Source organism: Microtus ochrogaster, chromosome 24 (genome assembly GCF_000317375.1).
Source record: "Microtus ochrogaster isolate Prairie Vole_2 chromosome 24, MicOch1.0, whole genome shotgun sequence".
NCBI lineage: Eukaryota > Metazoa > Chordata > Mammalia > Rodentia > Cricetidae > Microtus > Microtus ochrogaster.
Window position 1 is genome coordinate 16158665 of NC_022024.1, and position 13796 is coordinate 16172460.

General features: G+C 37.8%; 1 protein-coding gene across 4 annotated transcripts in view; it reads left to right on the top strand.

Annotated features, from left to right (window-relative positions):
* Nav3 (neuron navigator 3) overlaps nt 1-13796 on the top strand; it is a 714280-nt gene that overhangs the window by 553022 nt on the left and 147462 nt on the right. For all 4 annotated transcript variants that reach the window (XM_026784582.1, XM_013350349.2, XM_026784583.1 and 1 more), the window contains 2 exons: nt 910-1936; nt 13446-13561. In XM_026784582.1, coding sequence (XP_026640383.1) covers nt 910-1936; nt 13446-13561 — 1143 coding nt within the window. The remainder of the gene's footprint in view (nt 1-909; nt 1937-13445; nt 13562-13796) is intronic.

Consider the following 13796-nt stretch of genomic DNA (forward strand, 5'->3'; position numbering starts at 1 on the left):
AAAAAAAAAAAAAAAGATGAGAGAGCAACTCCAAAAGATACCTGTGCGTGTGTATGTGTGCGCATGCGTGCACACTCATACACACACACACAAAGATTAAAATAATAGAGATATATCCTTAAGTTGTTTGCTCTAATCAATTCAGGCTTAACATACACAAGATCCTGTTTTTAGTCTTAGTACCATAGACATAGAGACAGACAGACAGACACACAAACACATACACACCACAAAATATAACTTTAGTGGTAATTTTTGTTAATAAATACAGTTAATTAAAAGGCTACATCATCATTTATATGTAGCCATATAACAAGTAGCTAATCTCCTTATAACTTTAAAAATTCTCCATTTCATAGGCAATGTAGAATGTTCACTTATTAGATTGAGCTGTAGTGGTTGGATAACAAAGAGTTTCATAAAGGAGGAATGTTGTTTTATTTATCTTCAAATATATAAATAAACAGGACTAATAACTTCCATTTGGTACGAGTAACTGGAGTATGCAAAACTGATACTTTCCAAACAAAGAAAATTGTATCACAGAAGTAATTAAATATGCATAATATGTTGCTTTTCAGTTCAGAATAAATATGTGTCTATAGTTAAGAAATAAGGGGTCCTGGAGAGATGGCTAAGTGGCCCAGAGTGTATAGTATAACACTTTTGAGAAGACATGGTTCACAACCTCCTGCAACTTCAGATCCAAGAAATCTGGTACCCTCTTCTGGCCTCTGCCTATACCTGCATTCACATGGAAGTATGCATGCACATGCTCCCCCAACACACACATACACACAGAGATACCTATATTTTTTTAAGGAAGAAAAAAAAGTAAATGTGTAATTGTGTTTAATAAGCAACCAAGACAAATAAATCTTTCCCTTTTTTTTTCTTAATTATGTACAGATTCCTCCAAAGGACCTCAACCATCTTCAGGTATCAATGGAAACACACAGCCTCCCAGCACTGCTGGGCAACCCCCAGCCTCTGCCATCCCTTCCCCAAGTGCCAGCAAGCCCTGGCGCAGCAAGTCCATGAATGTCAAGCACAGTGCCACCTCCACCATGCTGACAGTGAAGCAGGCGAGCCCAGCCACCTCGCCCACACCATCTTCAGACAGACTGAAGCCTCCTGCCACAGAAGGGGTTAAAAGTGCTCCCTCGGGACAGAAATCTATGCTTGAAAAATTCAAGCTGGTTAACGCCCGGACTGCATTGCGCCCCCCTCAGTCTCCCAGTTCGGGACCTAGTGATGGTGGGAAAGACGATGATGCCTTTTCTGAATCTGGAGACACGGAAGGTTTTAATAGTGGCTTGAATAGCGGTGGCTCAACAAATAGCAGTCCCAAAGTGTCACCTAAATTAACGCCTCCGAAAGCAGGAAGCAAAAATTTCAGCAATAAAAAGTCTTTGCTGCAGCCAAAAGAAAAGGAGGAAAAGAACAGGGACAAAAATAAAGCCTGCACTGAGAAGTCCGGAAAGGAAGAGAAGGACCAGGTTACTGAGACAGCCCCCAAAAAGACCTCTAAAATCGCAAGCTTGATCCCCAAGGGCAGCAAGACCGCAGCAGCCAAGAAAGAGAGCTTAATTCCATCATCCAGTGGGATCCCAAAGCCAGGGTCAAAGGTACCCACGGCAAAGCAAAGCATTTCACCCAGCAGTGCAGCAAGCAAAGAGTCTGAAAAGTTCAGGACTACCAAGGGAAGCCCTTCTCAGGCCTTCCCCAAGCCCATCACCACAGAGAAAGCAAGCACACATGGCTTCTCCGCTCCCCAGGAGGGGAGGGAAGCTGGCCATGCATCCCCCTCTAGCTCCTGTGGCGTGCAGGTGGCACACAGCAGTGGACAGAGCACTGGCAATGGAGCCGTCCAGCTCCCCCAGCAACAGCAGCATAGTCACCCCAACACTGCCACGGTGGCTCCCTTCATTTACAGGTGAGATGGCCCCCGTGGCCCCATGTTCACTGATCTTCATAATGAGATGTGTAATATTAAGTTAAATGGCCATTTCAGGATGTTTCTCTTCGAAGCTACGGGACTAGAATTCTGTAGAAAAGCTTAGTCTGGGGAAATCTTCTCACGTGTCGGGCCCTATTCTCTTAGACACTGAGGCCTTCAAAAATGAACGTACATCTTTTCAAGGGCACGATGGAATTGAGGTGCCTTGACTTTTTCATGTTCGGGTCTTTATTACACCTGTAACCTCTGGTACCTAGCAACTGTCATTAGCTCAAGCTGTCCCTTAAAATAATCGTCGGAGTAAAGGTGTTGGCAGCCAAGTTCTTGTTGTCATGTTTGGGATGAAGTAGATCATAACGGTTAAAGAGGGTGGCCTCAAGAGCATACACATGTATACTGAATTCCCAAGTGTACCATTTACCAGCTTCATGACTTTGGACAAGTTGCTTCAAATTTCCTAGTCTCATTCCTTCAACTCTTAGTAGAGATTAAAATAATAACAAAGGTAATTGATTTATTTATTCTGTATTCTAGTATAGTGCAAAGCATGAAGTGTTTTTATAGGTATACCATTTCAAAGTAAATCATAGTAAAATCTTCTAAGTTTGCAGATAAAAATAGCTATTTATAAAATCAGTATATTAATATTTGCTGCCTTGTATTTTGTATATTAATTCTACACTGTATACATTAAGCATGCAGTTTTATATTATATCTAAAAATATGCAGACTTCTGCACAGTTACCAAAGTAGCCCCTTTTCCCAGTGTGGGGACCTGACTCATCAATTAGAGCACTGCTGGTCTAATTTAATTCACTGGCTGCTTAGTAGAGACCCAGCCAAGGGAAGAAAAATGTCTTCTTGGTCCCATCCTTTGGCAGGCTGTCAGATTTTAAGCAGATAAGAAGTTTTAAGAATAGATTAACAGGACTTGCTATAATGACCATGGAGTCAAGACTGCAGTGAAATATTTTATTAATGTATTGAATTACGGCTTTTTCAAAATGAAGCCAAGAATTGTAATTGTTATTATTTTTTTCCTTTGAGAGAAACTAAATGCTTTTCTCTCAGACTTTACACACTGATTCAAGCAGACTTCTAATAGTTACATTTGATTTGTGGGGCTTCCTTGCCACATCCCTGGTAAGTATTTCCGTCCAAATTGCCCTGACTTCAGTGACATGATATCTAAGCCTTTGTACCTGGATCAGGAAAGTCCATTGTTTCTGGCTCCAAAGTCCCCAACTGGCTAATCAAAACTTAAGATGTCCAAATCAAAATCCACATTTCAACAGTATAAGAAAAACATGCAACTTTTAAATATATCACACTTAGCAATCTGTTCGTTTCAAGCATATTTTGCAAAGACATCAATCATTTTTAAATCAAATACGAATGCCAATGGAAATGAATCCCTGTGTTTACCTATTTATCCATTTTATTTCTACAAGTGACAACAGACTTATTTTTGCTTGTTTGTTTGTGATGAAACATTCAGCAGCTGAAAATTTAGTGGATTCCATTGCATTAGAAAATATGTTTTTGATTCAGCACTCAATCTTCTTTTACATTTCAGATAACGCAGTATTGCTATTGAATTTACTTACATACCACAAATAACTCTTTGGTCATAGTTCCTTAATATTTTGTTTGTTTGCTTTTTGAGACAGGGTTTCTTTATAGCTTTGGTGCCTGTCCTGGAACTAGCTCTTATAGACCAGGCTGGCCTCAAACTCACAAAGATCCTCCTGCCTCTGCCTCCCGAGTGCTGGGATTAAAGGTGTGTATCACCAGTTCCCAGCTAAATTTTAAAATCAATACATTTCTGTGTATATGATCTTTTTGAATATGATTTAGTGTTGATAATTAACATATGCATCTTCGCACATCGTTACCAATTGTGTCATGAGCATACTTCATACTCCCTCAACAGTATTTTGCATACAATCTATTATTATCACATATAATCATCATATTAAACTGAACACTAGGTCTCCTAAACTTATTTCTCCTCTCAAAAAGAAATTCTCCGTATCTGAGCAATAATTCCCCAAACTACCCCTCTACACACATCATTGCCACTAATATATCACTACTCTCTAGTTCTGTGAGATCAGGTAATTTTTCTTTTTTGCATCCCAAGTATAGGAAAGACAATGTTCTTTTTCTGTGCCCGACTTACTTTACTTACCTTCTTGTCCTCCAGATATGTTACCTCAAATAACAGGTGTTCTCCATCTTTATGCTTGAATAATATTCCACGACATCTGTGATCAATATTAGCAACAAAACTATTTATGGTTGCAATTTGCCTGCTAAAAGCTTAGCAGGAATCCCTTGTGGGTATGCCATGTCACCCAAACAGACTTTCTCTACACCTCAAAATTTCATTTCTCCCTTTAAAGTGAATATTATAGATGTGGGGGTAATATAGCCCACTGGTTCGGAGAAAAAAGAATAGAAAGAATTTTACATCACTACTCTTGAGAAAATTGGTCTAGAGTTCTTGATATTGTGCCCCTTAGAGTCACAGCCATTGCTTGCCACCAATGACTGGTCATGTGACTTCTAGCAACCCACTTAAGGATAGGTTAATTTTGGACTTCAGTTTTCCAGTCTATAAAATGGAGATGAAGTAAGTGAGCCTACCTCACATGATTCTATACAAGATTGTGGCTGGTATTTGTACTATGTTAAGAACATCTGTTCGGTCTTACACAGCCTCCTCAGAATCATTCATATAGTGATTGATACAGAGTAGTTGTTTTAAGAGATTTAAGAAAGTAATTCCATGTAAAACAATCATCATTAATGGCAATAATAACTCTTGGGGTATTGTATTGTCAATAATATAAAATAAATAAAACTATCAAGGCACATTCTACAGTACTCTATATATGGCACAGCTATGACATATCACAGAATTTTATGAATGATAAAAATATGTCCTCTAAAAGCAGAGTTTTCAATACTCATACTTTCCCACCATGTGTGGGAGAGGTTTGGATTCTTGATTCATAACATTTTGAGTATGGATCCACATGTCTTTCCTTATTCTAACTATCCCTGCTCATGTTAAGAATCCTTCCTGAAAGCACCCTGACATGTTTTATAGGGTCGTTAATTATTTGAGATGATAATATTCTTGATTTATTACTTTATAATGGCAGTACCATCTTTTAAAATATCATCCGTTAGTGGTTACTTACTGAAATCCTCCACACTGTAAGACTGATATTCATTTCCTGACTTAAACTTCACCACAGATCCACAAGGATGTCATACTACTTCTGTTTATCAGAAACGGAGAACCAGCGATTGAGATTCAGAGTAGTAATGATCTCTGAAAATTACAGAGTCGGCAAGAACTTGCCTGTGAAACAGTTTCTGACTGACGGCACACATTTTCTCTTCAGTGAGCCTGAACGTGAGGACATAGTTGCCTTTGCTTGTCAGTTCTTTCTACAATGTTGGAAGAATGGGCATTATTACCAGGAAATTCAGACTAGGAAAATGTCAGTAATATGCTTGCCAGTTTCTCAATCAGAACTCCCCTATAGATAGGGCATGGTGGTGTACGCCTGTGAAGCCCACAATGTACGTGGGAAGATAGGAGACTGCATGGTCATGGCCAGCCTTGCTAGAAGAAAGAGTACACCTCAAAAAGTCATTTATAATAAGAAATTGTGAATTGTTATTAACTAGCAAAATTAACAATACATATTTTGTATATGAACATATACATATGTAATATTTAAATACGCTTAAGTAACCTACACAGATTATTAAGCCCCAGGTGATTTCTTTTCTTTTTTTAAAAGCCTTATAGAGGTCTTTCTTAATCTTAGTTTCGATAAATTTTGCTATGATAAAACACAATGGCCAAAACCAGCTTGGAGAGGAAAAGGTTCATTTCATTTTTCACTTCCAGGTAATAGTCTGTCCCTGAGAAATTCAGAACAGGGCATCAAGGAGGGTAGGAACCCAGAGAAAAGAACCAAAGCATAAACCAAAAGAGCACTTAACTGGTTAGCTCCTCGTGTCTTTCTTATACATTTCAGCATCACCTGCCAGTAAGTGGTACTGCCTCATGTGAAGGGCTCCCCTGAGTCAATCGTTAATATAGGAACATCCTCACAGGCTTGCCTATAGTCTGTTTGGAAGGTGCATTTTTTTTTGTTTTTTGGTTTTTTGGTTTTTTTTTTTTTCCACCGAGGTTCCTTCTACTTAAATGACTCTGACTTGTGTCAAGTTTACAAAATCTCACCAGCACACTTTCTTAATTATCATCCCTAGTGGAACATTAATATTTGCATCCTAATATTTATTCTTGCCAACTGTATATCCAGAGTTGCATAAATAAAATGTCAGGTTATGATCGTTAAAGGGTTTCATGCAATCTAACTCTTAATAAAGTATAACATAACATATTTTATATCACTTTTGTAACTCAGTCATCCCCACAAAGTAATGAAGATTGTAAATATACTATGAGTGATACTCACTTGATGAGCAGAAATAACTGACATTAGAAGGTGGAGTATTTAATAGAAGACATAAGCCCAACAGTAGAGGTTCATAACAATCACAGCTCTTTGAAATGGGAATAGCCAGCCCTTGTAAGTCTTAATGTGTCCACAGAAACATCTATGAGATGGTCACATGATCATTTGACAGACGCTAAAGAAAAGGGAGTCACCACATACGATTTTCTCCATACACCCATCCTTCACGCTTTAGGTGACTTTCAAGAGTGATGCAAAGGAAGGGGACACGAGAAGACTGTACTGGAATGTGTAAACATTGCTGGTCTAAAAGTGCATTGCTTTAGAATTTATATCGAAGAAAGAGTTCTTGTTAAATATTTGGAAGCATGTTGGGCCAATTAGTGTCTAATAGGGAGGTTCAAGTACGAAGCGAGACTTCAAGACAAACGTGGATTTTTGTCAGGTGTCTAGATCTGGTATTTGGCAATTTTACAATCTAGGTTAAAAGGAGCAAAGGAATAAACTGTGGCGTGCCATATGCATCCTAAAAACGAAAATAGCTGCCAAGGCCCACATCATGGATTCATGCCCAGGTGGTTGAAGGACTAAAGAAAATAAATGGCGCAGAAAAATTCATGTTTTGTTCTCTTAACGACTCCCCCAGAAAGGTATCCAACTCTTCACTAGTCCTGCCAATTCTTCCACAACACCACCTGAGTCATGCGTTTCTTCCTATTTCTGTTTACCACTTCCCACCTAAATTCCAGTGAGTTTCTCCACTCTTTCTTTTCATATATTGTAAATGACAATAAAATGATGTGTTTAACATAGTGTAGGCCCCTACAAGCAAAAGAGTTGAGGCAGGGCCTGCCTGGGCAGTTCTCCGAAGAGAAAAATATCCTTAGCTGGCAAAGCATGACTAGTGAAGAAAAGAAAATCACTAAGTGTTGGAAATTTATTAAATATTAGTTGCAAGTTTCTGTAACTCTATATTTATAAAATTAGATGAATGAACAATGATTTTAAGCATTTTTTCCACTTTAATATAAAATCATACCCCTTCTGAGATAGCATCTTAGACTGCTAGCAGAGCTTTGGGTTGTAAGATGTTGTACAGTCCAGATTTGCCCAGGGAGTGCCTTGGAAAACTATCATTTGTATACGCTGTATTCTGAAAGGAAAAGACTATAAAACATTCGTTTCTGGCTGGCTCCCTCACAAGGTTTGAGGCTTAGGTTATTTGTTGAACAATAAATCGAGTAGGAGGAGCTGTGAGTTCACAAAGATTGAAATATGGAGCATATAACCATCTTTCAGATGAAACACGGTATGCCCTCAAGCAACCTCTGCAGATTATAGTGCAGTTGGAGATTTATGGGAACTGGGCATAATTGGTCATCAGCACACACTAAAGATTATTGAATTCTTGCCTTGCAAGCTTGTCTTTTACTAGGCTGGATATATTTATGTGCACTGGGGAGTAGTTTAAACACCCTCACACTGCAGTGTTTTAAAGATGAAATACAGAGATGCTGCTGGAAGACGGGCTATTATATCGAATCCTGCTGAAAGCTGGTGTTCTCTAAGCATAGAGGGGTATACACAACCTTTCCTGTTTTGGGCTTTTGAATTTTGCTGTTTGATATTCAAAAACTATTAAATTTTTAAATTTATAAAAAAGGTAAAGCAATATTGCTAATACCATACACACACACACACACACACACACACACACACACTGTATTTATGGTACCTAAAACATTACTTAATTTTATTAATTTTTTCCCAAATACCACTCTCAGTAATTTAAAGTTAATGTTGCATGTAGTAGTGATGTCTCTCTAGCAGCCCTCAGTCTCTTCTTCAGTATTTCCTTGACTTTTATAACATCCCTATTTTGAAGGCCAATTTTCAGTACTTTCCTTTTATCTAGGTAGGTCTGATATTTCCCATTGTTAGACAAATGGACTTATTTTCCTCCAATGTCACATAAATAATGCTATGTTCACTCCATTGTTTAGGCTAAAGGTATTTATTATATGATTATTTATATTTTTGTTATTGTGGCATAAGATTAGTCTGCTTCTTTAAGATACTTCCTATAGATTTTTTTATTTAAAGAATAATTCCACTATTTCTAACAAGCATTTGTGAAGGTATTTTGAAACTATATGAAACATTTTATTTTTTATATCCATTCATTCATAACTTTTAACATTCATTGAGGCTACTTGCCTGAATTAAAATTGTATTCTAAAGAGGGTTATTTCATAATTTTTTTCCTCTGTGTTTACTTCCTGCCACTTAGTGTAAGAAAGCAGTTTCTCCCCATTCTCTATAATGTAATGACTAATAGAATTCAATTTTATTTCATGTGTTATAATCCACTGCTGCCATAATTTATTTTCATGTTTTCAGTTTCCCTACCTATGCTACTGAGACATCCTCAGGCCACTTTGTATAACCTTTTAACAAGCATGACCACTCTTTGAGACTCCCTGCCTAATGTGCTTTTGACTCATCTGTTCTTTCCCTACATTAGCTTCATCTGTCATTTAATTATCCCTAATTTCTATTCATGGGGAATTATATTTCAAACCATGTTATTGCTTCTAGGTTTTCTAAGTGGTCAAAACTAAGTTATCTGGTTAAGAATATACATACGCATTTCCATCAGAAATTATGCAGTTAAATATAGGTTAATATAAAATTGCTTTTTATAATATTTCAGTTTTGATAGTGCCTAATATGTGTTATCAAATTTCTTAAATGGCCAGTAAAGTGTAGCATTTAGAATAGATCAGTTGATGCTGTTATAGTCAATGTTGTCTCTTAAAGACTAAACTGACTATTAGTAAGAGGAACTTGAAATACATTACTGAGTGTCCAGGGGCATTTAAATGCAGCCCAACTATCAAAGTAGTGATTGGTAAGTTCACCATTTTCAGGCAGCCTCGTTCAAGTATGGGTTAAGCATGTACCTGGTCAGACAGCAGGAAACTGTAATTTGTTTATCTGTAGCACATACCTTGCAGAATTGGAGTGAAGTTTAGTGGTGTTGCAAAGATATTGCACTAGACCAATACTTGTTACACAGAAAGTACATAAAAATGGAGTTTCATTTCCGTGCTAATCATTGTGGAGATTGAGATTTATTAGTTCTGCAAGTTTTAGTGACATTTTGTAGACCTGGAAAAGTAGAACTCTACATTAACTAAATAGTATTTGCCCAACTCCATGTCATAACTTCAGTAGGCCCGTGTAATGAGTGCCACTGTCATGCCAGTTTGTGGGACCAGTCAAGGATGGCCTGCAGTATTCACTCTGTCAAACTGTACCTGTGGAGTTTGAAGTCTTCATCTATTGTGTCATAACAAGACCCTAATATTCTTGTTCTAAATATGTAATAGTCACAAGAATAGAGGGCATTTCGGAATTGTCCAGAAATTTGCCTTTTTCATTATTTACAATAAAAGGTAAAATTATACTAATGAGCATTGATTACAGCCCAGTAGGCCAGAGTTAAAAGCTAGTGCTACTACTTTTATACATGTATTTCCTTAGGTAAATGGCAGTTTTATAAAATACATGGAATCGAGATGCCTGATCTGAACTTGTGGATATCATGTAAAGGATATGACGTTTAGTGTCTCGCATTCCTTGTAATGGTTAATCTGTATCCATATTTTGCTACTGTAAATTATTCACTTTGAGAATGCCATAACATATCTACCAAAGAACTTGAAAATAAATAATACTCTCTTGTGCCGTAAACTAAAAGGACATCAAAAGGCAATCAGTCAGCAATATGTACTCCCACAATAACACAATATAATGGGAGTATCTGAATTAAGAGCTCGCAATTAGAAATGTGAGCACACTTTGTGTCTCAGATAAGGGACAAGAGAGGCATAGCCAGCAGAACTGAACGGTCAGTCTCATGTGGTGAGGAAGGTAGTCAAAGTCATCTCAGAAGTGTTTTCTAAGATCTGTTTTGCATGGAGCAAAATCCCTACTGTCAAGACATTCTAAATATTTTCATGGTCCATACAGACTTTACTAGAGGGACATCCTGTGGATTTTTATAACTTCAGTGATCTCATATTTTGCCTCCCATGACAGTTGCTGGTATTGATCTAATAAGAAGCAGCCAGCATTGAGCTTTAGACAGTCATTCCAGTAAACATGTAAGGTAACCAGCTTCTGGGAGATGACTCCCTAAATGCTAAACCTGCAGGGTTGCAAACCAATCTTGGCTCCCAGCCAGCTTGCCAAGGCAGGGTGTCTTTTCCACACTGCTTGAGCAGTAGTCTGGTAGTTTTTTTAAAGAGTCTCAAGTGTACATTCATACTCAAACTTGCTCCACATGTAATAAGAAGTCTTAGAATACTTGAGAGGACATTTGCCTCATTATTCAGACTGCTGAGAGGTCAGAAAAATACAATGTTTCACAAGAAATTAGTCTTGACTAATAAGTTGAATATTGGTTTGATCCAGGCTCATTGTTCACGGATCTTTCTAAAACAGACCAGGTTCACCTGCCTAGGGATGGTGCTACACACAATAAACTTGACTCCCCTACAGCAATTAATAATCAACAAGATGCCTCATAAGCTAGGATAGTCTGATGTAGGCATTTCTTCAGTTGAGGTCCCCTCCTCCCAGATATGTCAAGCTGACAACCAAGAATGACCATCACATGTGCACAGGTACTACTTAATTCAGCAACCATGACTGAGACCACCTGGGAAGATTGTTAAATGAAAAGCAAAAGACTCTTAGGGTGAGCCTTTGAAGAGCCTTCCCAAGTTTTGTTTCCTGGGTCTCCTACCAACCACAGCTGCAACATTTAGTGATTTCGTTTTTACTCAAAGGACAAATAAAAAAAAAATCGATCAAATAAAAATTATAGAAGCCAAAAATACTAGGAAGCAAAATAGAGAATTTGGGTTATAGAAATGAAGGCCAGCGTTTCTTGAAGAAATGAAAGGTCTAATGTTCAAAATGTCCCCAATTTATCAAATGAAGTGAAGGATAAAGATGGCAGCTGAATGAGCATCCCTGGGGGTCTTTGCTGATGCAGTTGTATAAAATCTGTTAAGTGAAAGCCGACACTTTTCAATTTGCTATACTGTTTAAGGTAAAATAAAGTAGGGCCCCTCTGCCAGAAATTAGTGGAGGTCAAAATGGCTAGACATAAAAATTCTTGCTTTATTTTGTTTATGAGTCTCACTTCATGTATATGACACATCCATCCAAGGATGACATGGCGTTAAGGGATTTCTTGAAAAATAATGAGCTTTTCAATTTTTGTATCTGCCAGTTCAATAACAGTTGTGAATATGTGTGTGTGTATATGCATGTGTGTTATATGTCTGAAGCATAAATACATGTTCATCCATTGTTTGCATGAGTGAATATGGATGCCTGCATATGGAAGCCGGATGTTAATGTTGGATGTTCCATTACTGCCAACTTTGAGAATGCCATGACATAGCCATCAAAGAACTAGAAAATAAATCATATTCTCTTGTGCCATAAACTAAAAAGACATCAAAAGATAATCAGTCAGAAGTATATACTCCCACAATCACACAATATAATGGGAGTATCTGAATTAAGTGCGAGCAATTAGAAATGTGAACACACTTTGTGTCTCAGATAAGGGACAAGAGAGGCATAGCCAGCAGAACTGAACGATCTTTGCTGGGCAATTTTAGACATACCACTGCATTTAAATATTTATGTGGGCATTGGGGTCCAAACACAGATCATGCTTATGTAGCACTTTACAGACTGAATCATCTCTCCATCCCTCTTCCTCTCCTTGTTTTCTCCTAAGGCCACCCCAGATCAGTCCCACCATATATCTGAGGCTATCCCGGGCTAGCTTTAGACTCTTGATGCTCTCATCTCTACCTCTGAAGAGCTGAGATTACTTCCTTGCCCCACAGTGATGGGCAGATATCAACTAGTTCTGATATCAATGCTTATATTGTATTTTTCTCAAAACCAAGATTTAGGATAAAAGTCATAGATCAGTCAAAAGTGAATCAAAAGTATACTAAAATTTACTTCACAGATAAATATTTCTGTAGATGTTCCTAAACTAAGAAATAATAGCAGATGACTTGACATGCTTCAGACTCAGTTACTGTGAACAGAATTTTAAGTAAGACAAGGGGAAACTATTACTAAAAAAACAAGTCCAGCAGCACACCGTGCTGTGCCCGTTTGACTCTGGTGTCTCGGTGGTTCCTGCTGTGACTTTGTCAAACATGAGCTGTTGAATGAACTGTGTGTGCATTTGTGTCTGAATCAAGAGATTCCTAAAATGTTCACCTGTGTATAGAGGAAAGAAACTGCCTTAAAGCGAGACTGGCATATCAACAGCACTTGCTTCCTTTGGTGAACGCTTTCCATTTTATTAGATAAACCCTTACTTGCTAACCTCATCCTCCCCACGCACTATTGACAAGCACACAAATATAAACAGATGAAAGATCAGTTCTGCCTGTCTATAATGTTCCAGACTCCTATGTAGCTAAATCATTAGCTTTGCAGTTATAGTTTACTGCCTGTTTGTTACTTATTCTTATGCATGATATTACAGGATACATTTTATCAGATAGGCATTAAAAAGAGTTCCTGGTGTGGTTGCAATGATTTGCTATGCTTATATATGTTTATGTGGTCAGATTTCTATAGAATGGACCCCTGTTTCTTGTTTCACTCAATGCAATCAACTATTGATAAATATAGGTTTACAAATGCAGAAAAATTTAGGAGATATGATTCAATACTTCACTCATACTTGGGTGCTATGTATAAAATAAGTTCTAAAATTCTCATCCAGAGAGATATCTCTGGAACATCCCAGCCACAGGAAAGAGTTATCGAACCCAATGGAAAACCTGTAATGAGCTGATTTCTCCTCATGCTAAGATGAGTCCTTGGTGACCACAGTTGTTTGTCTCTGTCTTTTTGGTTAACTTCAGAGCACATTCAGAAAACGAAGGCCCCTCTTTACCATCAGCTGACTCCTGTACCAGCCCCACAAAAATGGACTCTTCATATAATAAGACGGCTAAGCAGTGCCTAGAAGAGATCTCTGGTAAGTGAGCTGCCGATTAATGGAAAAGTCAAACCTCAGAGTTCTTGTAACCTCCTTGAAAGTCTATTTTATTAAGTCACATTTGCTCTGTGAATTTTGCAAGACTGGGTTCCATATATTTCATGCTTCAGAGTTTCTCACATATTTGAATGTTGTGGTCAGGATGATCTCTCTGTTACTCTGAACAGTGTGAAAACCTTGGTGGTTTTTTTTCAAAACCTGAAACTGTAGTTTG